The 26644-nt window shown below is 42.7% G+C and overlaps 1 protein-coding gene across 4 annotated transcripts in view; it reads left to right on the top strand.

The window, feature by feature from the left end:
• The window catches only part of LOC132833466 (folliculin-interacting protein 2-like), a 130987-nt gene that overhangs the window by 67760 nt on the left and 36583 nt on the right, over positions 1 to 26644 (top strand). For 3 of the 4 annotated variants that reach the window (XM_060851786.1, XM_060851787.1, XM_060851788.1), the window contains 3 exons: positions 7095 to 7195; positions 22131 to 22202; positions 22581 to 22716. In XM_060851786.1, the coding sequence (XP_060707769.1) occupies positions 7095 to 7195; positions 22131 to 22202; positions 22581 to 22716 (309 nt within the window). Of the gene's footprint in view, positions 1 to 7094; positions 7196 to 22114; positions 22203 to 22580; positions 22717 to 26644 lie in introns of all 4 variants that reach the window. The other variant, XM_060851789.1, reaches the window with a different exon arrangement.

Genomic DNA, 26644 nt, shown 5'->3' on the forward strand with positions numbered 1-26644 from the left:
GCTTCCAGTCTATTTTCGTCAGTACCTCTCATGCCCTCATACTTTCCTTTATTTAACTGTAACACCATTACATCCGATTTTGCCTTCTCTCTTTCAAATTCCAGATTGAACTCTACCATATTATGATCGCTGCTTCCTAAGAGTTCCCTTACTTTAAGATCTTTTAAAATCTGGTTCATTGCAAAGCACAAGGTCCAGAATAGCCTGCTCCCTTGTGGGCTCCATGACAAGCTGTTCCAAAAAGCCATCCTGTAAGCATTCCATGAATTCCCTTTCTTTGGATCCACTGGCAACATTATTTACCCAGTCCACCTGCATATTGAAGTCTCCCATGATCACTGTGACCTTGCCTTTCTGACATGCCTTCTCCAATGCACCAAAAGGCTGAAGGGCCTGTACTACGCTGTAATGTTGTATAAGTCTGCATTGCCATTTGATCATGGCTAATGTTTTTCAACCCTGTTCTCCTGCCTGTAACCTTTGCTCCTCTTACTAATCGAGAGCATATCTGTTTTAAATAGACCTTAAGACTTGGCCTTTTCCGCCTTCCATAGCAATGAGTTCCACAGATTAAATAACCTCTGGCTGAGGAAATTTCTCCATTTTGGTTCTAAAGGGTTTTTCAATTTGAGGCTATGCTCTTGGGTCCTAATCTCCTCCTAGTGCAAGTATTCTCCACGCTCGCTCTAGTCAGGCATCTTTGGTATTCTGTAAGTTTCAATGAGAGTCTCTTTTTCCCCCCCCCCCCCCTCCCCCGGCCATCCTTCTAAATGCCATCATGTACAGACCCAGAGTCCTCAACAATTCCCTATATGACAAGTCCTTCATCTCAGATCATTCTTGTAAAGCTCTGCATCCTCTCCTGGAGCAGCACTTCTTTCTTTAGATACTGGGCCTAAACCTGCTCTCAATATTCCAAATGCAGTTTGACCAAAATCTTATACATCCTCAGCAGTACATCCCTGCTGTTGTAGTCTAGTTAAGAGTATGTTGCTGGAAAAGCATAGCAGGTCAGGCAGCATCGGAAGAGGAGAACCAATGTTTTGGGCATTCTAATCCCTGATGAAGGGCTTCTGCCTGAATAGTCGACTGTCCAGTTTCTCTGATGCTGTCTGGCCTGCTGTGCTTTTCCAGCAACTCTCTCTAGACTCTGATCTCCAGCATCTGCAGTTCTCACTTTCTCCTCCCTGCTCTTGTATTCTAGCCCTCTTGAAATGAATGCTAACATTGCATTTGCCTTCCTAACTGTCAACTCATCCTGCAACTTAACCTTAAAAGAATCATACTGTCATACAGTCCTTCAGCACAGAGACCAGCATTTTGGCCCAAACTGGTCCGTGCCAACCAAAATGTCCATCCACGCTAATCCCATTTCCCAGCACTTGGCCCATATCCTCCTAATCCTTTCCTATCTGTATTTATTCTAATACCTTTTTTTAAATGTTGTTGAGGCAGGTATGTTAACCACTTCTGGCAGCTCATTCACTCTGTAAAATCAAAAAATTGTCCCTTTACTCTTTCCCCTCTAACCTTAAATTGATGCCCTCAAGTTCTTGATTCCCCAACCCTCTGAAAGACTGAGTGCATTGACCCTATCCATGCCTCTCATGATCTTCTACACCTCTATAAAAATCTACCAACCCCTGTCTCCTCTGCTCTAAAGAAAAAAGTCCTAGCTTATCCAACCTCTCCCTGTAACTCAGATTATTGAGTCCAGGCAACATCCTTGTAAATTTCTTCTTCACTCCTTCCAGTTTAATAACATACTTCCTATAGTAAGGTGATCGAAACTGAACACAATACACCAAGTGCGGCCTGACCTGCCCTGACTGATGAAGGCCAGTGTGCCACAAGCCCTCTTCGCTGCCCTGTCTACCTAGTACTCCGCTTTCAGAACTGTGAACCTGAACTCTAAGATCCTTTCATTCGTTCACCTTGAAACCCTTACCTTGATTTGATTTTCCAAAATACAAGACATCACATTTACCTACATTAAACTCTATTTGCTATTCCTTGGCCCAGTTCCACAGCTGATCGAGGTTCTGCAGTAATTTCTGGTAACCTTCCTCACTGTGTACAATACCACCTAGTTTAGTGTCATCAGCAAACTTACTAATCATGCCTTGTACATTACCCGCCCTCGATCCCTTCATAGCCAATTGCTGCCGCGACATTAACCGCCTCAACCTGTCCACCCCTTTTACCCACTCCAACCTCTCACCCTCGCAACATGCAGCCCTCCACTCCCTCCACTTCAACCTCACTATCAAACTGGCAGACAAGGGAGGCTCAGTGGTAATTTGGTGCACCGATTTTTATGTTGCTGAGGCTAACCGCCAGCTCGCAGACACCACCTCCTACTGCCCCCTTGACCATGACCCCACCTCCCACCACCAAACCATCATCTCCCAGACCATCCATAACCTCATCACCTCGGGGAATCTCCCATCCACCGCCTCCAACCTCATAGTCCCACAACCCCGCACCACCCGTTTCTACCTCTTGCCCAAAATCCACAAACCTGACTGCCTCAGCCGACCCATTGTCTCCGCCTGCTCCTGCCCCACCGAACTCATCTCTGCATACCTTGACACAATCCTATCCCCCTTAGTCCAAGAATTCTCCACCTACGTTCGGGCCACCATCCAGCCCTCTACCTCCTCCATGATTTTCACTTCCCTGGCTCCAAACACCTTATCTTCACCATGGACATCCAGTCCCTATACACCTCCATCCTCCATCACGAAGGCCTCAAAGTCCTCCACTACTTCCTTTCCTGCCGAACCAACCAGTACCCTTCCACTGATATCCTTCTTTGACTGACTGAACTGATCCTTATTCTGAACAACTTCTCTTTCCAATCCTCCCACTCCAAATCAATGGAGTAGCCATAGGCACCCGCTTGGGCCCCAGCTATGCCTGCCTCTTCATCGGATATGTGGAACAGACCATCTTCCGCAACTATACTGGCACCACCTCCCACCTTTTCCTCTGTGACATCGAATACTGTATCGGCGTTACCTCGTGCTCCCACGTGGAGGTTGAACAGTTCATCCACTTTACCAACACCTTCCACCCCAACCTCAAATTTACCTGGACTGTCTTAGACTCCTCCATCCTCTTCCTAGACCCCTCCATTTCTATCTCCGGGCAACCGACTCAACCCAGACATTTTACTATAAACCGACTCCTACAGCTACCTAGATTACACCACCTCCCACCCTTCCCCCTGTAAAAACGCCATCCCATATTCCTAATTCTTTCGCCTCCGCCGCATCTGCTCCCAGGAGGACCACTTCCAATACTGAACAACCCAGATGGCCTCCTTCTTCAAAGACCGCAATTTCCCCTCAGTTGTGGTTGACGATGCTCTCCATCGCATCTCCTCCATTTCCCGCTCCCCCGCCCTTAAAACGTGCCCCTCCAATCGCCACCAGGACAGAACCCCACTGGTCCTCACCTACCACTCCTCCAACCTCCAGATACATCCTATCATCCTTCGTCACTTCCGCCACCTCCAAGCAACAGACCCCACCACCAGGGATATATTTCCCTCCCTCCCCTCTCCATCAGCGTTCCAGAAAGACCACTCCTTCCGTGACTCCCTCGCCAGGTCCACATCACCCACCCAACCCAACCTCCACTCCCGGCACCACCTTCCCCTGCAACCGCAAGAAATGCAAACCTTGTGCCCACACCTCTTCCCTCCAAGGCCCTAAGGGATCCTTCCAAATCCACCACACATTCACCTGCACCTCCGCGCACATCATTTACTGCACCCGATGTGGCCTCCTCTACATTGGGGAGACGGGCTGCCTACTTGCGGAACGTTTCGGAGAACACCTCTGGGACACCCGCACCAACCAACCCAACCGCCCCATGGCTGAACACTTTAACTTCTCCCCCCCCCCCCCCCACTCCGCCAAGGACGTGCAGGTCCTTGGCCTCCTCCATCACCAGATCATAGCAACACGACAGCTGGAGGAATAGCACTTCATCCTCCGCCTAGGAACCCTCCAAACACAAGGGATGAATGCAGATTTCTCCAGCTTTCTCATTTTCCCCCCACCCACCCACGTTATCTCAGTCCCAACCCTCGGACTCAGCACCACCTTCTTGACCTGCAATCTTCTTCCTGACCTGTCTGCACCCACATCTCTCTGGCCTATCACTCTCACCTTTAACCTCCTTCCACTTATCGCACTCCCAACACTCCTCCCTACCTTTTATCTTAGCCTACTTGGCACACCTTCCTCATTCCTGAAGAAGGGCTTATGCCTGAAACGTCAATTCTCCTGCTGCTTGGATGCTGCCTGACCTGCTGCGCTTTTCCAGCAAAACATTTTTCGGCTCTGATCTCCAGCGTCTGCAGTCCTCACTTTTTCTCCTATGTCTTGTACATTTGTCATGCAAATAGATATGGGTAACAAACAGTAATGGACCCAGCATTGACCCCCAAGGCACTCCACTAGTCTTAAGCCTGCAGTCCAACAAGCATCCTTCCACTGTTACCCTCTGCTTGCTACTGTGAAGCCAATTTTGTATACAATTTGCCAGCATACCCTGGATTCCATGCGATCGAACCTTCCTGAGCAACCTACCATGTGGAACCTTATCAAAGACTTTACTGAAATCCATATAGACTACATCTACCATCTTTCCCTCGTCAACCTTCCTGGTCACTTCCTGGAGTATTCCTAATCAAAGCTGGGTGGATCACCATCAAATAATTGAATGTCTGGATGTTAAAATTTGCTGATTCCATTGACATTTTTCAGTTTAGTTCCATGGAATTTGCTCAGGTTACTTCACTGAACTGTTAAAGTAATTTGCTACAAAATAATCATGATGCAATTATCTAATTTCAATGTTACAGTATTATAGCTATTTTCGGCAAGCTCAACTTCTCATTCAAACACTTGGTTCAAATCATATGTCGAAGTTTAATGCTCCATGCGTTGTCTGTATGGTTGTTGATGACTGACTCCCTCCCCCATTTGAGAGAATTCTCTGAATCTGGCTCCAATCCTCCACTTAAGAGGTGATGATCAAACTTCTCAGTAAACCACCTTGTAGAAGCTGCCAGCCAATCAAAAGCAGCTTCAGAGTGCTCTGAATCACAGGGGGTCCACACTTTTAAGGACTACAGTGTCAAGTAAGTGAGGGCTTTTCTTTGGGCTCTTGTTAGGTGAGGATCATGGGGTAATGTTTGAAATAAGGATGTTGATGGTTTTGCATCCCATCCTTGCCCTGGATTCTGTTAAATTGGATGCCATGTGCAGCAGGCAGGAAGAAGCCACTTTACCTACCAAATAGGTAATAAATGAAGCTGTTCATGAATTAGGGGGCCTTTAAGTACTCTTTAATTGACCATTTTAAGGGGGCAAGAAGAGAGTGAATTTTCCTGTGTGAGCAGTTTACCCAATTATTGGCCTTTTTGCTACCTCCAAGATAGGGATAGTTGCTCTGTTGAACTGTACTATGGATAGAAGAGGTCAAAATAATTTTTCCTTTGGTGTTTTTTTAAATTTGCTTTTGGGGCTAGTCTTTTGTTCTATTATAACTTGTTTTACCATAATACAGTACCTGTATTTGAACTCTCTAAGTACACTTGAAGTGTTGAACTGATCTCCAAAAATTCACTTAAACTTTAAGCCAGTGCAAGGAAAGCATTAATTTTACGACACCATGTATTTATGTTTGTGCGTGATATTGAGCTTAAGTTAGCAATAAATGAATTTTTAATAAGAACTGATATACCAATGTACGCACACCCATCATGTGCTTTCCACAAGACTCGGGAGGTCATAGCTAAATAGTTGCATGTTTTGTTTCTAACAGACTATGTATTCCAAGAAATTCGCAGTACGTGTGATCCTTTGGCATATCATAACATGATTGTAAATCTTTATGAAATAAAATTGTTCAGTTTGAAATTATCCAATTAACTATTAATAATAATGCAAATAATAGGGGGAGGTGATGGCCTAGTGGTATTATCATTTGGACTGTTAATCCAGACACCCAGGCAACATTCTGAGAACTTGAGTTCAAATCCTGCAGTGGCAGATGGAATTTGAATTCAGTAGATATCTGGAATTAAGCATCTACGACCATTAATCCATTGTCGATTGTCAGAAAAACTCATCTGGCTCACTAATGTCCGTTTTAGGAGAGGTAACCAGCATCCTCACCTGGTCTGGCCTATATGTGATTCTAGATCCACAGCAAGGTGGTTGACTCTTAACTGGTCTCAGGAATGGCCAATAAATGCTAGCCTGGCCAGTGATGCCCTCATCCTGTGAATGAATCAAGAAAAAAACACTTCCTTTGGAAAGTTTCAGAACTATTGGCAGCCGTCTTACTGCATTTTCACTTCAAGCTGCTTATCTCCTACATTTGCTCTGAATGTATTCACTATAAGCCTATTGGCAAGTGTAGGAGAAAAGCAGCCGAAGATTGGAGGACGAACTTTTAATTTTAGTTGTACTAACTGCGGGTCAGCTTTTCTCCAGTGGTTGCCCCTGTGACTATTTAATAAGTTACCTTCTGTATTATTTTGATCAGAAGTTAATTCTTTAAGTAGAAAGGCTTGTCTTGCTCAAAATTTCACGAGGTAAAAGGTGAATCCTGCTCCTTATGTCTCCATCTCTTGTGTTTTAATTACATATCTGTTGTCCATGGTATCATGGTTACAGCTCCTGTGAATCGTTCGGTTTCCACCCCAGAGCAGTTACCTGCTTTTTTTTTAATATTGCAATATAATGGTAATGACTTTTAACTAAACTAATAGAATTCTTAGGGAGCTGAATTGAGTTTCTATTCAAAAAGTCTTTAATATGAAAGTTTTAAAAATCTAGACAAAAAGCCATCTTGCTGCTGTGATACTTATTTACCACAGAAAATAGATTTCATCTTCAAATCGTTTCACATCTTAAATTTTGAGGGGCCCTCCTAACTGTGCGGATTATGATGCAAATCTTTTCTAGTCTAAATTGGTAATTGCATAATGTATGCTTTTAGTATCTGGACATATTCCAAATATTCCTCCTGCTTTTTTTACTAAACTTTAATTTGAACCAATGTCTTTCTAGGCTACAAGATAGTTTTGAATGCATCAGCCAAGAAAATACCCTTGGAAAGCCTTGTCCTAGTCAGGATGGCATCAGTAACACTCACATTGCTAGTAACTTGGGTAAGGCTGGATTCAAAATTTCAGTTATTTCTTTTGACATTTTTGAGCTTTTGGAGTTATTATTGTAGTCACTGGTATTTTCTTACCCCACTTTTACCATTAGGTCGTTTGTTGGTTTGTGGCAGCAAGCTGCTACTATGTCCTACTGAACCAGGTCCACTCCATCTCATCCGGAGTGCTTCTTTCTTTGCAGGTTTGTGTGGAATGCTGAGCATAGTGTGTACCACACAAAAGCACTTGGCTCATTTTGTTGTGATTTTAATGGAGAATACAAAGGCAGAAGTTTGTGGAATTTTTGCTTTGGTTGCATAAACCGCAGATGCAATCTTAAATTTTGTTTCATGCAAAAAAGGCATCGCTGAGGATATGATGCAACTGAGAGCATATTCTCATTGATTGGCAAAACAGGTAATTCTTTTTTCAGTTGATGAACTCTGCCCATGTATTTCTAGGCTGTGCATTCACAATAGGTTTAGCTTGCGATTGTTTAATTTTGGGGTGTAGTTTTAATTTTGCCTCTACATAACTGTTCTCTGCTTTGCAGTTTTGCATAAAATCAAAATACCATAAGATATAGGAGCAGTATTAGGCCATTCGGTGCATTTGAGTCTGCTCTGCCATTTGATCGTAACTGAGATGCTTCTTAGCCCCATTCTCCTGCCTTCTCCCCATCACCTTTGATCCCCTTACTAATCAAGAAAAATTCATAGCGGTTGCTGTGTGACCAACCATTTGTACAAGCTATATAGTCTGCATATGTGACATTCAAAGGAATGAATTCAATTCATCAGTTGTACTGCTTACATTTGAGCATTGCTTAATGACAGTTTATAAAACACTTGACAGATTTAAAACTAATTCTGCATGTTGAATGCACTCTGTTTGCTTAGTAAATTGGTACTTTTGGAGTGGATTGTTGAAGAATTCTGATTTTTATTATGGAAGGCAGCCATTTGGTACATCGTGGCTGTGAGAAGGCAAGCATTATCTATAACCCAATTTTTCTCTTTTATCCTTTTTTTTCATATTTTGTCTTCAGCTATTAATCAAGTTCCTCCTTAAGTACTCCTCCTTATTCCATTAGCTGTCAATCTTGTGCACTCCATATTCTAATAACTGTGAAAATGTTTTCTCAAGTTCCTCCTCTTTTCGATGTTTGAAAGTCATTCTAATTTGCTACTCAAATAAGTGATCTCATTACTTAACCTCAACATGTTTGAATTGCAAACCTAGTATATTCTCATTTAAACTCCTCTGATCTAGTGAAGACAGGCCAGGCTTTTAAATGGAATTTGAAATAGTCCAAAGAAATGGACTTGAAGCATTAACTCTGTTTCTCTCTTCAAACATGCTGCCAGAACTGCTGAGTTTCTCTAGTCCTTTTTCTGTTTTTATTTCAGATCGTCAATGTCTGCAGTACTTCTAATTTAATGCAATGTGTTCTTTTACCCTGATGATGCTGGCTTTTTTTTAGCACGTTGTAACGATTAAAATACATCGTTCTTCCATAGAGCAACTGGGAAGTGCAAGAATACAGTGAGTGTGATGATCACCCCTCTTATTGAAGTACTTTTGATCATCTCTGCAGTGTTGTCAGATAGGGAATTCCAGGGTGTTGACTCAGTGACAATGAAGAAAGTTACAATGCAAATTAATTTCCAAAGTGGTATAACTTGGATAAGCACAATCTTTTTGGAGGTAGAGGTAACAGGGGAGGAATAGTTCAAACTGGTGATAGGCAAGCAAGATCGCACAGCATGCTGAGACATCAAGACTTGTGCTCCAGAATGTACTGCGTCCCTAGCCAAGTTGTTCCAGTATAGCTACAAAACTGATATCTGCCCAACAATGTAAGGATTTTTTTCCTTAATTGTGGGATGTGAGTGTCGCTATCTAGCCAGTTTTATTGTCTGTCCTGAGTTAAGAAGGTGGTGAGCTGCCATCTTGAACCGCCTGCAGTCCATCTACTGTAGGTAGACATATTGCGATTAGGAGAAAGTGAGGTCTGCAACTCGTCCATGTTGACCAGATATCCTAACCTAATCTGGTCCCATTTGTCAGCACTTGGCCAATATCCCTCTAAACCCGTCCTATTTATATACCCATCCAGGTGTCTTTTCAATGCTATAATTATGCCAGCTTCCTCTGGCAACTCATTCCATACCTGCATCACCTTCTGTGAAAAAGTTGCCCCTTAGGTCTCTTAAATCTTTCCCGTCTCACCCTAAACCTGTGCTCTTTTGGTTCTGGACTCCTGGCCCCTCTCCACCAATAAGGTCACCCCTCAGTCTCCGATGCTGCAGGGAAAACAGCCCCAGCCTATTCAGCCTCTTCCTATAGCTCAAACCCTCCAACCCCGGCAACATCCTTGGAAATATTTTCTGAACCCTTTCAAGTTTCACAACCTCTCTCCGATAGGAAGGAGACCCGAATTGCGCACACTATTCCAAAAGTAGCCTAACCAGTGATCTGAACAGCTGCAGCACGACCTCTCAACTCGTATATTCATTATTCTGACCAATAAAGGAAAGCACACCAAACAATGCCTTCAATAGGAGAAAGAGAGGACTGCAGATGCTGGAGGTCAGAGTCGAGAGTGTGGTGCTGGAAAAGCACAGCTGGTCAGACAGCATCCGAGGAGCAAGAGAATCGACGTTTCAGGCATAAACCCCTCGACTGATCACTAAACTTAGTGATCTCTGACTAAGCCCCACTCTCTGCAACTGGATCCTCAGCTTCCTGACCCACAGGCCACAATCAATGAAGATTGTAAACAATATTTCATCCTCACTAACACCACATTCGAGCCTCCAAGGGGTGTGTACTCACCCTCTACTATACTCACTGTATACCCATGTCTGTGTTGCCATATACCAGACTAATGCCATTTACAAGTTAGCTGGTGACACTGCCAGAGTTGGTTGAATCTCAGATGGTGACAAAATAGACTGCAGGTGGGGGGCAGAAGACCTGGTAAAATGATGTACTGAGAACAATCTAGCTCTCAATGCCAGCCAAACCAAGGAACTCCATTATTGGCTTTCGACAGGATGTCACTCACGCCCCCCACACACATAACGACTCAGAGGTGGAGAGTGTGAACCTCCTAGGAGTGGTCATCAACAACAAACTTTCTTGGACTCATCATGTGGATGCACTGGTTACAAAGGCCCAGCAACGTATCATCTTCCTTAGGCAGCTGAGGAAATTTTGGTATGACTGCGTATACCCTTACCAATTTTTATAGGTGCACCAGTCGAGAGAATTCTATCTAAATGTATCACTACCTGGTATGGCAACTGTAACATTCAAGATGTGAGATGGTGAGTGGTGAACTCGGCTGGGACAATTACAAAGGCCAACCTCCCATCTATAGAATCTGTCTACCAGGCCCACTGTCAAGGAAAGGGTGCCAGCATTCTCAAAGATCCATCCCTCCTGGCAGTGTTTTTCTACAACCTCTACCATCGCGGGGAAAAGGTACAGAAGCCTGAACACAGGTACTAGCCAGTTTTGTAACCATTTCTACCCTACTGTTGATAGAATACTGAATGGACTATACCTTTTTTGTTTTTGTTGCTGTTTACCTATTATTTACTATCTATGCTACTTAACTATGATCTGCCTGTAGTGGTCACAGGACAAAGCTTTCCTCTGTGCCTCGGTACACATGATAATAAATTCAGTTCGATTCAATAAGCCCTTCATCAGGAATGCATTGCCATTAGGGAGAGAATTCCAGGATTTTTACTTTAGTGACAGTGAAGGAACTATGTAGTATATTTCCAAGTCAGATGGTGAGTGGCTCGGAGGGAAGTTTGCAGGTGGGGTATTCCTATGTATCTGTTGCTTTTGTTCTTTATAGATGGAAATGGTTGTGGATTTGGAAGAAGCTGTCTAAGGATCTTGGGTGAATTCTGAAAATGTATTCAGTAGATAGTAGCAACAGTGTGGACTGAGCATTGGTGATGGAGAGAATGGATGCATGTGAATGTAGTGCCAATCAAATGGATTGTTTGTCTTGCATGGTGTGAAGCTTCTTAAATGCTGATGGAGCTGCACCCAACAGGCAAGTGGGAAGTGTTCCAACACACTCCTGACTTGTGCCTTGTAGATGATGGACAGTCTTTGGTGAGTCAGGAGATGAGAAACTCTCTGTAGTATTTCTAGTGTCTGACCTGATCTTGTGGCCACTATGATTTAGTCTAGTTGAGTTTCTGGTCAATGGTCTGCGCCCCCCCCCCCCCAAAAAAAACCCAGGATGTTGGTAATGGAGCATTCAGTCATGATAACACCATTGAATGTCAAAGTGCGATGGTTAGGTTGTCTTGAGATGGCCATTATGGCATCTGTGTGCTACAAATGTTTTTTTGCCAGTTGTCAGCGCAAGCCTGGATATTGCCCAGGTCTTGTTGTATTTGAACATGTAATGCTTCAGTATCTGAGGAGTTGCAAATTTCCCAGTATGTCCTGTGCACATACAGTAGGATAAATTAGTGGGTGGCATGGTGGCACATCTGCAAATGTTCACTACATCCACCACCATTGCACCTCACAGCGCCAGAGACCTGGGTTCAATTCCCATCTCAGGCAACACGCCTGTGTGGAGGTTGCACATTCTCCCTGTGTCTCCGTGGGTTTCCTCCAGGTGCTCTGGTTTCCTCCCACAGTCCAAAAATGTGCAGGTTAGTTGAATTGGCCATGCTAAATTGCCCGTAGTGTTAGGTTAAGGGGTAAATATAGGGGAATGGGTCTGGGTGGGTTGCACTTCAGGGGATTGGTGTGGACTTGTTGGGCCGATGGGCCTGTTTCCACACTAAGTAATCTTAAAAAAAAATCCAACTTGGCTAATTACACTCTCGTTAGTCTGCTCTTAATCAAGAGTAAAGTGATGAAAGGTATCATCAACAGTTTTATCAAGCAGCACCTGTTCAGCAATAACTTACTCAGTGACCCTCAGTTTGGGTTCTGATAGTGTGATGGAATGCTCTCCACTTATCTGGGTGAATGCAGCTCTAACCTGCTTGATTGGTACCACATCTGCAAATGTTCACTCCATCAACCACCGTTGCACAATAGCAGCAGTGTGCGCAAGCTACCAAGATGCGCTGCAGAATTTAATCAAAGATGCTTTCACCGCCTATATCAAACTTCCAACCACTTCCATCAAGAAGGACAAAGGCAGTAGATATGTGCGAACTCTACTGCCTGTGGGTTACTCTTCAGAGGGTTGGTGTGGACTGGTTGGGCCGAAGGGCCTGTTTCCATACTAAGGAATCTAATCTAATACACCAATTCAAGAAGGCAGCTGACTACCACTTTCTCATGGACAGCTAGGGACAGGCACTCAGTGCTGGACAAACCAGAGATGCCCATGTTCCACTGGTGAATAAAACAAAATTGTGCACTCCTTGATCTAAGTCAGTGGATCACAGTCGAGGTACTTTATTTGCAGAGGCACTGTTTGCCAAGTTTTATGGGGAATGTAGGTGATGATTCTAGTTATTTACTTGGAGGAGGATTTACTGCATATGAGCATTTCAGCAACTTAAAAAGTTTACTTAAATGTATTCAATAGGTTGTATACTGTGGTTCAACAGCATGAAAGGTACAGATCTGGAGGCCAGTAACTGATTTGGTATAAATGGTGTTGAAGTACTTCTGTGCTGTTGTAGCTACACCCTTTCAAGTCAGTAGTGATTATTCCATCACCCATTCCTATTAGAGAGGAAGTCAGAGTCTGAGTTGAGCCCTTCATAACTCTGTTTTAATATTGCCCTGCCATGTTAATCTGGATTGTCTAATCTAGTTAATGATCAGAAACCAGTTGTGAGACTTGATGCTGCTGTTGTTCAAGGAGTTTTGGTGATGACTAGACCTTGACTTATCCAAGGTGGTCATCATTGACACTCACTCAATACAAATTTTAGTTGCTACTTTCAAATCGTACTTAAATGTTATCCAAATGGTGCTGTGGGCTAGGATGGTAAACTTGCTATGAAACAAATTATTAATTGGACTGAACACTGAATCATCACTCGTACCTCTTACAAGGCATTTAGACAGACACATGGACAGACAAAAGAATGCAGGAATAAGAGTGATATGCAGGCAGATGGGATTTGTTTAGAATTGTGTTATGGTTGCCACAGGCATGATGGGTGAAGGGTCTGTTGCTATGCTATACTATACCAATGTAGTGTACAAAATCCCATGCAAGGACTGCACAAAACACTACATAGGACAAACAGGAAGACAGCTAACGATCGCATCCATGAACACCAACTAGCCACGAAACAACATGACCAGCTATCCTTAATAGCCCCACACGCAGATGACAAGCAACATGAATTCAACTGGGACAACGCTACTATTATAGGACAAGCCAAACCGAGAACAGCCAGGGAATTCCTAGAGGCATGGCACTCATCCACCGATTCAATCAATAGGCACATCGACCAATATACCGACCACTGCAACGGACAGCTGGAACTGACGACTGGAAGCAGCAGATTCAAACCACTACAAATGCCAGAGGAAAGATCACAGAAACGCTTCACAGGAGGCTCCCAAGCACTGAGGATGTCACCTAGACAGGGGGCGAAACGTCTGCAACACAAATTGCCAGCTTGGCGAACAGAACCACAACGATGAGCACCCGAGCTACAAATCTTCTCTCAAACTTTGAGCTAACAGTTCTGTCTTCTATATACCTATCTTTAATCTGGTGTTCTTTAGTAAAATATTTCAGGATTGATCAGCTGATGAAGCGTCCCTGAAGAACTTTTACAGTGAATTCGGAAAACTGCAGTGCCCTTTTCTCAACAATTATAACCTTGCTTCCAGTACAGCCTTTTCCTTTGATTTCTATTGGCCTCAGTTTTGCCAGGGACCCTTTTATTGCTATAATTAAATAAATGCTTTCTTAATATCAAGGGAAACTATTCTGTAATACTCTGTTTATTGCATTTGTCTGGGGCTGAGTTCTGGCAGGATCTGAACTGACCATTGGTAATTGGGGTCATCATAATTAGGTGTCAATTTTGAGATTATTGGAGACTACTGCCACTGTTTTGATCGGGAGGAAGCTGATGGATCAGTAATTCTAAATTGGATTTATCATACACCTGCATTTTGTCTTGTTAGTATGATACATCTACCTAGCACTTCCAAAGGTTTTGTTTTATATAGCACTGTCTAAATGTATCCCATCTGTTACATTCCCCTTGATACAATTCAGTTAGTCAAGGTTTGTGTAAAGATTTGTAACTTGGGTGCTGGTTGGAGTTATTGCGGCTATGTTTGCCCACCTAAGAATTTGGATTGCAGCTGTTTTCATCCCCTTTCTAGGTGACATCCTCAGTGCTATGGAGCCTCCTGTGATGTGCTGCTGTACTGTGTCACTTTAGAATTTGTTTGGTTTTGTTCTTGCTGTTTCGGATTGCTGGTTCTGGTTGTTCATTTTTAGTGGTCGGTATATTGGGTCTAGGTCAATGTGTTTATTGATGAATCCATGGATGAGTGCTATGCTTAGAGTCATGAAGATGCACAGTACGGAAACAGATCCTTTCGGTCCAACTTGCCCATGCCGACCAGATATCCCAACCTAATCTAGTCCCATTTGCCAGCACTTGGCCAATATCCCTCTAAACCTTTCCTATTTATATACCCATCCAGATGCCTTTTCAATGCTGTAATTATACTAGCCTCCTCCACTTCCTTTGGCAGTTCATTCCATACCTGCACCACCCTCCTGTGAAAATGTTGCCTCTTAAGTCCCTTTTATCTCTTTCCCTCTCACCCTAAACCTATGCCCTCTAGTTCTGGACTCGCCCACTATAAGGTCACTCCCCTCAGCCTCTGACGCTCCAAGGAAAACAGCCTATTCAGCCTCTCCATGTAGCTCAAATTCTCCAAACATGGCAACATTCTTTGTAAGTTTTTTTTTCTGAATCCTTTCAAGTTTCACAACATCCTTCCGATAGGAAGAAGTCCAGAATTGCGTGCAGTACGCTAAAAGTAGCCTGACCAGTGTCCTGAACAGCTGCAACATGACCCCCCAATTCCTATATTCATTGCTCTGACCAATAAAGAAAAGATACCAAACGCCCCTTCACTTGGAGAAAGAGGACTGCAGATGCTGGAGATCAAGGTCGAGAATGTGTTGCTGGAAAAGCACAGCCTGTCAGGCAGCATCCGAGGAATGGGAGAATTGACATTTCAGGCATAAACCTTGATCAGGAAGCCCTCCATCGCCGCCTTCGCTATCCTATCTACCTTTGATTCCACTTTCAAAGGATTATGAACCGGCACTCCAAGGTCTCTTTGTTCAGCAACCCTCCCCAGGACCTTACCATTTAAGTGCATAAGTCCTGCCCTGATTTGCTTTTCCAAAGTGCAGCATGAAATGGAGAGGTCTGAGACGGTCCAGGTAAACGTGAGGTCGGGGTGAACCTCTCGGGCAACCGAATCAACACGCCAGTTTACTAAAAACCGACTGACTCCCACAGCTACCTAGACTACACCACCTCCCACCCTGTCCCCTGTTTTAAAAAAAAGCCATCCCATATTCCCAATTCCTTTGTCTCTGCTGCATCTGCTCCCAGGAGCACCAGTTCCAATACCAGCCAACCCAGATGGCCTCCTTCAAAGACTGCAATTTCTCCCCAGACATGATCGACAATGCTCTCCACCACATCTCCTCCACTGCCTGCTCCTCTGCCCTAAAGCCCCGCTCCTCCAATCGCCACCAGGACAGAATCCCACTGGTCCTCACCTACCACCCCACCAACCTCCATATACATTGTGTCATCCGTCGTCATTTTCGCCACTTCCAACGGACCCCACCACCAGGGATACATTTCCCTCCCCTCCCATATCAGTGTTTCGAAAAGACCACTCCCTCTATGCCTCCCTCGTCAGGCCCCGCCCCCGCCCTCACCACCCAACCTCCACTCCTGGCACCTTCCCCTGCAACCGCAAGAAATAGAAAACTTGCGCCCACACCTCCCCCCTTACTTCCCTCCAAGGCCCCAAAAGATCCTTCTATACCCACCACAAATTCATCTGTACCTCCACACACATCTATTGCATCCGCTGCACCCGATATGGCCTCCTCTATATTGGGGAGACAGGCCACCTACTTGCGGAATGTTTCAGCGAACACCTCTGGGACACCTGGACCAACCAACCCAACCACCCCGTGGCTCAACACTTCAACTCTCCCTCCCACTCCACCAAGGACATGCAGGTCCTTGGACTCCTCCATCGCCAGACCATAGCCACACGACGGCTGGAGGAAGAGTGCCTCATCTTCTGCCTAGAAACCCTCCAACCACAAGGGATGAACTCTGATTTCTCCAGTTTCCTCATTTTCCCCCCCCCCCCCACCTTGTCTCAGTCCCAACCCTTGAACTCAGCACCACCTTCCTAACCTGTAATCTTCTTCCTGACCTCCACCCCCACCCCCACTCCAGCCTATCACCCTCATCTTAACCTCCTTGCACTTATCACATTTCCAATGCCCCTCCCTCAAGTCCCTCCTCCCTACCTTTTGTCTTGGCCTGCTTGGCACACTTTCCTCATTCCTGAAGAAGGGCTCATGCCCAAAACGTCGATTCTCCTCCTTGGATGCTGCCTGACGTGCTGCGCTTTTCCAGCAACACATTTTCAGCTCTGATCTCCAGCATCTGCAGTCCTCACTTTCTCCACTAATCATCAAAAGCATGGATGTGCTCGGTGGGTAAACTAAGAGAATGCAAAGTTGCATCATAGAAATAGGTATTGCCTGTAACAGGATTTGTAGTAGGTTCTTCAACATCTGACAGCTGCTAGAGAAGAATTCAAGTAATTGGTTTCTACAGAAGCCCAACATGTGATTTTTGACATTTTCAATGCTTAAAAGTTTTGCTCTTATTAATTGTTTGACATTCAGAATCACCTGATAAATTTGAGACAGTGGAGAGTTTGAGAAAAGTGCTGGTGTACTCATTATACCAGTGAACGTACAATACTGGACATGTTCAAAGAATGTTGAATGAAGTTTAAAAAATAGGAGCAGGTCAAGGACTAATTGTTACAATGCGGAGGCCAAACCCCTCTGTTAGTTAAAACCAAACACCCAGAAAAGCTTATCTGCCCTCATAATCTGTTAAAATGACTGAGTGGGAGAACTCCTAATTTCCACTATTTAAAGAAAAATAACAATTTATTTTCCTAAACACTCATAGTGAACACTAAACAAAACTATTAACAAACTGAACACACTTTCCCCTAACTAACCACTATCCCTTAACTGAACACAATTCTATCAAAATACTGTTCCAATAACCCAATCATTAAACATTACATTAACTAATCTCAAGTGCACACAGTCTCGTATGTTGTCTCCTGACTCTGCTGTCTTCTCCCTGGGTCATTGTCTTTCTTTTTACTGCGAGTATTTTCTGACAGGAAATGGTGCATTTTTGATAGTGCCTTCTGATTTCTTTGAGAACTTTGTACATTAAATGAGTAGTTAGTTCTTCGGCATTTGCTCTGCTATTCAGTGGCAGTTCTCTAAGCAATTTTCAGAATGCCCTGGTTTTATATCCCCCAACATCATTCCCTTCCATTGGTCTGATGTTGTCAGTACAATAAATTCAAACTGAATTGGATTTTAGTATCCTGGACATAATTTAAAATTAATTGGTTAAATTTGAATTGTTGTCAAAACAACAACCTAAACTCAGGTATCCATTTAACAGCCAATTGTTACATGTATCTATTTTGGAGCAGTCCATTTCTTAGCTGTTCTGTTCTGGAAGCTGAGGCTGTACTTTAAATCACATTTAAAATTCAGAAAATGCTTTCTATCTTTAAAATGAACATAATTCTTTTGACTTTGTAACATTTAATTCTTTTGTGACTTCAGAGGTGCAGATGTTAAAGAGCCATAGCCCATGATTCTGTATATATAGACAGACCACTCTAAAGAGGCATTAGAGGAAGCTGGTAAGGTCAGCTATGTCAAAGGTTAAGGGCATGAGTTGAAAAGGATGGTTTCCCATGGTCTGTCATGTTGAATGTCATTGACTAAGTGCTGTTCTGGTGCTGAGCAGAAATTTAATTGGAGGATTCTGGCAATACATTGCACAAAAGGTAGACACAGGTTTGGAGTTCACAACTCAATCGAGGACTTTGGAGAAAAAAGGTGCCCTGTAGATGGGGTAGTACTTTGCATTCTCGCTCTCTCGTTCCCTCCTTGCAATTTTTCTATTTTATTGATAGATTCGGAGCATTGTTGCAAGGTAGTTTTTATTGACCATCTCTAATTGCCCTAAAGGTGGAAGTAAGCCTGTGTTGGACCTATTACCCATTCTCAGCAATGTCCTGAGATATGGTGGTTGTTAGCCAATCATCATCCATTTGTATGATTCCATTCACTCTAGAATTTACCTAAGTTTCATTGACATCAATTTTTATAAGGTTCCACAATGCCTCACTCAGCTAAATGCTTCCTTGATGTCCAGAGCAGTTACTGTCCCCTCACCCATTGAATTCAGATCATTACTTCATGTTTGTACCTGTAAGTTGTGATAGGGCCACTTTTGTGGAAACCATTTGATGTTAAAGCCCAGAGTTTGATTGGAATACATCAGAATTTAACATGTGGAAGACAAATTATTGAGACAGGAAAATAAAACCAAATGTATAGCTAAGAACCCAAAACCAGAAGATCCATTGTACTTGTATGCTTGGTTGCAAAGATTTTTAGTTTGCAGTAAGTTTGATTTGTTTTTGCACTTATCACAAGTAACTTTAATATTTTTCATGGTGTGTACTTCGTATCATCAAAATGAAGGGGTTAATGTGTTTCCAAGTAATTCAACACATAAATGGGTTTCCCATTTTACAACTCTGAAAAGTGAAGTCTTACAGGAACAAGCCTTAAAGATTCTGAAGGAATGGTGTTTTACGATTCAGTGCTTATATCTGTTAATTAGGACCGTAAACGAGATTTGAAATCCATTCTCAATATTGGATTTTCTAATTAAATCAGGGCTTTGAGATATACTTTGCTTAATTGAAATAATAACTTTGTTGAAATAATTCAGCATTAATCTGTAATATTATACACTCATTATTCAAGTCTGCCAGTCCCACCATTCTGGATGGTGCTCTGCTGTAATCGTGAGCCTATCACAATTAAGTACAAACCACAGGCCGACCTACCCGCAAATGTTTATCATTTTGCCGTTTTATCTCCTTTACATTTTTTAATGCTGAATGACACCACAGAGAACATTATTTATCGAAATGACCTGTTTTAATTTTTTGATCAAATATTCCCAGCACGAGGTCAGGTGTGAAGCGATATCTGTCCTAGGGGTAGCCATGGGCACCCACGTGGAGTCCCCAGCTATGACTGCCTCTTTGTCAGATATGTAGAATGGTCCATATTCCATAGTTACATTGCCACCATTCCCCACCTTTTTCCTCTGCTACATTGATGACTGTATCGGTGCCATCTCCAAAGGAGGTTGAACAGTTCATCAGTTTCTCGAACACCTTCCACTGTGACCTCCAAGTTCTCCTGGACATCTCAGATTTTCTGGACCTCTCCTCCGTCTCTGCCTGCAGTGATCGGTATAACACAGACATCTACTTCAAACCCACGGACTCCCACAGCTACCTGGACTATACCTCCTCCCACCCCCACTTCTGTAATTCCTCCTTCTGTCACATCTGCTCCCATGAGGAGCAATTCCACTCCAGGACATCCCAAGTGGCCTCCTATTTGAAGGACTGCAATTTCCCCTCCCGCATGATCAACAATGCCCTCCAACCCATCCCCTCCACTTCTCATACATCCGCGCTCGAACCCAACCCCTCCAATAGCATCAAAGATAGAAACCCCCTCGTTCTCATCTTCCAACCCACTAATCTGCAAGTACAGTGCATTATCCTCTGCCATTTTCACCACTTACAATCAGACCCCACCACCCGAGATGCTACATTTCTTTCCCCACCCCTATCAGCATTCTGTGACCCCCCCCCCAAAAAAAAAACCTATATCCAAGGCCCCAAAGGATCCTTCCATGTCTGGCAGATTTTCCTGCACCTCCAAACACCTCATCTACTGTGTCCGTTGCTCTCAATGTGGTCTCCTCTTCATTGGGGAGACAGGAAGCCAACTCTCAGGAACATCTCTGGGACATGGACCAAACAGCCACATCGCCCTGTGGCCGACCACTTTAACTCTTTTGGAATATTCCGTGCAATTCTGGACTCCTTCCTATTGGAATGATGTTGTGAAACTTGAAAGGGTTCAAAGGATTTACAAAGATGTTGCCAAGATTGGAGGATTTGAACTATAGGGAGACGTGATTAGGCTGGGTCTGTTTTCCTTGAATCGTCTGAGGCGGAGGGGTGACCCAATCAAGGTTTATAAAATCATGAGGGGCATGGATAGGATAAATAGATAAGGTATTTTTCCGGGGGTGGGCGAAATCCAGAAAATCCAGAACTAGAGGGCATAGGTTTAGGGTAAGGGGGGAAAGATATAAAAGAGGCCTATTTCACCCTAGAGGGTGGTAAGTGTATACAATGAGCTGCCAAAGAAAGTGGTGGAGGCTGGTACAATTGCAACATTTAAAAGGCATTTGGATCGGTATATGAATAGGAAGGGTTTGGAGGGATAAGGACCGGGTGCTGGCAGGTGGGACTAGATTGAGTTGGGATATCTGGTTAGCATGGGCGAGTTGGATCAAAGGGTCTGTTTCCATGCTATACATCTCTATGACTATGACGTGCAAGTCCTGGGCCCCCTCCACTGCCAAATCAAAGGCATCCGACACCTGGAGGAAGAAGACCCCAACCACATGGCATCAATGTCGATTTTACCAGCTTCCTTATCTCCTCTCGTCACCTTAACTAAAATCTCATCCCAGATCCAACACTCCAACTTGGCACTGCTCTTTTGAACTGTACAACCTGTTCACCTTCATTCCCACCTATCTGCTCCACCCCCCCCAACTGCATCTACCTCTCTCCTTCCCACCTACCCTACACTCCCCACACCCCACCTTTCGATTTACCTCTCAGCCCCTTCTCTCTAACCCCCCCCCCCCCTCCCAAAAAGCTGATGAAGGGCTTATGCCTGAAACGCTGATTCTCCTGTTCCTTGGATGCTGCCTGACCCGCTGTGCTTCTCGAGCGCTTTATTTTTTGACGAGGGATGAGAAGCAATACCACATTGAATCTCCAAATAAATGTCCTTTTTTCTCACCATTTTATATCTTTCACCATTGTCTTTCCCTGTTGAGTGTTGAGTTATCCCAACAGGATTACATGACTAACTGTTGCATTTCCTCAGATCCCATTCTTGGTCAGAGTGTATAGCTCTTTGACAGTTGTAACTGATTCCAGTTGTACTATTCAATGATATTCATGGACTTGCACCTGTTTTCAGGAAAAGGGAGTTTTGCCATTCTGTTTGCTGTACTTTGTGGATGGGTTTGCTTTTTACAAAAACAGCTGCACTAAGAAGATATTGCACAGCTGGGCAACAGATTTTCAAAAGGAATGATGACTTGAACAGTATTGGTTATGATGGTGATACTCCAGGGCAGCAATACTGTATTCTCCATGCAGCTTAATTGCCATAGCACCTTATGTAGCTGTGATATCTTGATTGCATTTTGGTTAGATGCATGTGTTGTAACTGAGACACTTGTGTTGTCAGAGTTTCAAAATTTAGGCCATTGTTCTAGAGGTAAGGCTGTGTTACTGATTATCATCACTTTATCTGCAATGATGCAACTGTGTTTGATCTAAAAATTTCATCTATAATTCTGTCATTGGATTAATTGCTACTTAGCTGCTGGTAACAAAAGTGACTAATGAGAATTTGATTTTGTGAAATTAATGTCCTGATAGAACTTTCTTCTTGCAGCTCATAGTACACCTGTGGATATGCCGAGCCGAGGTCAAAATGAAGATGGAGATAGTGGAATAGCACGGTCAGGTATTTATTGCGTTTTTTTTCGTATTAAGTTTAAGAAAATAGTCTAATTTGTCAACTAAAATATTAGATAATTTTTAAAACTGCTGATTGTACTTGAAATATTAGCTTTTCACCAGATTTACTTTTTCATAACTTTTTTGAATTTCTTCTAGTTTTCATTTTTATGTTGTGTAAATTATCTCAAAGAACTTCCTGCTGTTTGAGGTGGGAGGCTCCTAATTTTCATCATTTATTGGATTTTTTTTGTTTTAGACATTTTTTTCAACCGCAGCAATATAATTTGCTCTTGTCATATCACTGTAAATTGTGCATTAGCTCTATAAAGCAGTCTGTGGTTGTGGTTCATAATGTTCTTTTGCATTTTGTTTTATCTTGCAGCATCCCTCAGTAGTCTGTTAATTACACCATACCCTTCTCCAAATTCCTCCTATTCCAGTAGCTGTGCCAGTAGTTTCCAGCGACGCTGGAGACGCAATCAGACTACCAGTCTTGAAAATGGCATTTTTCCAAGGTGGTAAGTTTAGAGTTTCTGATGTAATTTTGCATTCGTTGTGAAGAAATGAACTGGCAATGATGAATGGCAACTTTACATTTTTGTGAAGTAATTAAATTGGGAATGACATAATAAAGACATTTTATTTAAAATACCTATAAATTAGTGATGTTATTCAGAGTGCAGAAGTCTAAGAATGCTGCAGAGGTATGTAATATTTCTGAACTGGCCAGTTTTGAAAATATCTAAGAATATGTGGAAATTATGTACGTGAATTTGTATTCTGCTGGTTGGAAGTAATGTTACTCAAGAGTGTGATTTACATGGTTCATAAAATAAACTGTAACACTAATGAAAATGAATCTTTGAGATACTGGAAAGCTGATTTAAGAATAATTTTAATCATGTTGTGATTGCACTTGGTCGTCTGGTCTAATACCTTTTTTTGTGACTCTATCAAATTTATTCTAATCCACTCCTATGAATCATAGAATCCCTACAGTGGGGAAAGAGGCCATTTGGCCCTACACGTCCACATTGATCCTCTGAAGAGTATCCCACCCACACCCACTTCCTGACTCCCATTACTTTTACATTTCCCCAGACTAATGTAAGTAACCTACACATCCCTGAATATTATGGGTAATTTAGCATGGTCAACCTGTATATCTTTGGATTGTGGGAGGAAACCCACGCAGACACAGGGAAAATGTGCAAACTCCATACAGTCGCCAGAGGCTGGAAATGAACCTGGGCCCTTGGCACTGAGGCAGCAGTGCTGACCACTGATCCACCATGCCATCTTCATAACTGTCTTGATAACTTGCATTTTTATAGCACCTTTTTGAAGTTATCAAAACAGCAATTCATAGAATAGTTACAGCACAGGTTGGGACTGTTCAGCTCATTGGAAAAAATGAGGACTGCAGATGCTGGGTATCAGAGTTGAAGAAGGGCTCATGCCCGAAACATTGACTCTCCTGCTCCTTGGATGCTGCCTGACCTGCACTTTTCCAGCAACATATTTTCAGCACTGTTCAGCTCATTATAAAGTTTCTCTCAAATCTACTCTGCTAATTCTGCTCTTTCTCTTTTATGCCCTAAAAAATAATTTTTCTCTTCAACCTCCCCTCCAATTCTCCAACAATTACTTGAATCTTCTCTCACCAGATTCTCCTTTTTGATTCTAAAATGAAAGTAATTTTGTGTGAGCACTGATTCTTTCGTTATTCATGTTGAATTGCCATCTTTTGGTTCTCAGCTGCTTCTGCCATTTGGAACAGTTTCTCACTATCTACTGACTATCCCCTCATTTGTAAGTTTTTTTTGGTCATAATTTAATCCTCAAACCCTCCTAATTTGTTCACCTTGAGATTTTATCCAATAAGACATTGAGGCCATATGATGCAGTAACTCATGAAATTTTACTTTAGTTAAAACCATTCTTCTCAAAATAGGGGAGTGATTTTACAGATATACTACATCTCTTGCTTGCTTGTTCAAGTTGGCGGTAAGTTGACACTTCGTTTGGGGATCGACTACTTAGACAGCAAGATAACTGTCAAGTTTGAATGTGGTCAGCAAAAGCTGCGACTACTTAGCTCTTTGCAAGAATAACCCACAGGATAATCGATTATATCCTTGTGAGCTGAAATTAGGTGTGATTTATCACTAATTGGTTTGAGATGCATGATTGTTAAGACACTGGGTAAACCTTCCTGCTTAATCTAACCCCGCAACACATAAAAGATGTATCCCGTGCAGTAATCTGTGAAAAATTGATAGGCCAAGAACTAGTTAAAGTAAAAGTAACAACTTTTATTTCTGTAAGTATAACAGAATAATTTAATTAACAGCTATTTACAACTCCTTTCTCTCACCTATCTTTTACTTTCCCTTCTATAATACTAATCTGATTTAAAACCCCCGATTTAAGATTTACCTAAATTCAATTTTTCAAAAACCAGCCAAGATGTCGAATCTTCTCTGGGATTCTTGCTTCACAGGTTACTGATTTGATGGAGGTACTTTTTTGAGGCAGCTTTTTTTTTTTGGGCAGTCTTTTTACATGCTGGTGGCTTGGCAGTTCTCCTCTTAACTGTTCAGTTTTCCCTGGTATTGGATTGGATTGTGTCATTAGCTTTTAAGATTATCCGTATACTAAATTCAAATTGGATTGGAATTTTGGTATTTTTCGGGGTACAATTTAAACTGATTGGCCTAATTTGAATCTGTTTTGTTGTTTCCAGGCAACAAGCTACCCTACTACCCCAGTAGCTGGAGCACATGTTACATTGTATCTTTTTTTCAGAACACTTGGTACTGTCAGGTAGTTTTTGCCAGCTTTTAACTCTTAAAGGTACAGTACACCCGCATCTTCATAACATAATCAATCTCTCATTGGCTCTAAACAAGATGGACATTTGACTGATGTCATCTCCCACTATCTCCTGACTGGTTCTTTGGAGTTGTCAATTATCCACCGACCCAACCTTTTTCTTTAAGGGAAAAAAAATCATAAAAGATAGCAATGTTCTGCTTACCTCCCTCTTTTCAGGTAAGAGGCATATGCTGTTGGGACCAAACAATTGATATTCTTGGGCTCATCTCAAATCTCAATTATTTGGCAAAGTTCCCATTAAATCAGACACTTGTTTATTATTGACAATTTATGATTTAGAGATGCCAGTGTTGGACTGGGGTGTAGATTAGATTAGATTTACAGTGTGGAAACAGGCCCTTCGGCCCAACAAGTCCACACCGACCCGCCGAAGCGAAACCCACCCATACCCCTACATTTACCCCTTACCTAACACTATGGGCAATTTAGCATGGCCAATTCACCTGACCCGCACATCTTTGGACTGTGGGAGGAAACCGGAGCACCCGGAGGAAACCCACGCTGACACGGGGAGAACGTGCAAACTCCACACAGTCAGTCGCCTGAGTCGGGAAATGAACCCGGGTCTCAGGCGCTGTGAGGCAGCAGTGCTAACCACTGTGCCACCGTGCCACCCACCTACAAAGTTAAAAATCCCACAACACCAGGTTATAGTCCAACAGGTTTAATTGGAAGCACACTAGCTTTCGGAGCGACGCTCCTTCCTCAGGTGATTGTGGAGGGCTCAATCCTAACATTTACAGTGTGATGTAACTGCAATTATACATTGAAAAATTGATTCTGTTAAGCCTTTCATCTGTTCGAATACCATGATAGTTTCACTTCTTTCATGTGTAAATCACAAAACGTTTTTTTTCTTAAAAGTTGCATTCTTGGGTTAGCTGTTAACAATAGTAATAGCTAGACAATGTGTTGAAGCTGTTGGCCCCCTGTTTTCTGTCTATGCCCTGATGTTTAGATATTTTGTAATCTGAAAAGTGAGATAAGAGTTTTACATAAATTCAAAACTCCGTTATCTCACTTTTTAGATTAGAATCCGTCTAAACATCAGGGCATACAGGGGGCCAACAGCTTCAACATATGGTCTAGCTATCACCATTGTTAACAGCTAACCCAAGAATGCAACTTTTATGAAAAAAATGTTTTGTGATTTACACATGAAAGAAGTGAAACAATCACTGTATTTGAACAGATGAAAGGCTTAACAGGCAATCAGTTTTTCAATGTATAATTTCAGTTACATCACACTGTAAATTTTTGCTATAAAGTCTGAGTTACGATCAAGCCCTCCACTATCACCTGATGAAGGAGCGTCACTCCAAAAGCTAGTGTGCTTCCAATTAAGCCTGTTGGACTATAACATGGTGTTGAGATTTTTAACATTGACCATTTAGACATCTTAGAGCACTGTTTTCCTTTTGTGTGGTGCTTGAATGTTTGGAAAACACTTTATTTTAATTACAAAAATAAATAAGAATCATAAAATTTTACAATACAGAAGAAGGCCATTCAGTCCATCATATTGCTACTATCTCCTGCCAGAGCTAC

The sequence above is a fragment of the Hemiscyllium ocellatum genome, chromosome 36 (genome assembly GCF_020745735.1).
Source record: "Hemiscyllium ocellatum isolate sHemOce1 chromosome 36, sHemOce1.pat.X.cur, whole genome shotgun sequence".
Lineage (NCBI taxonomy): Eukaryota > Metazoa > Chordata > Chondrichthyes > Orectolobiformes > Hemiscylliidae > Hemiscyllium > Hemiscyllium ocellatum.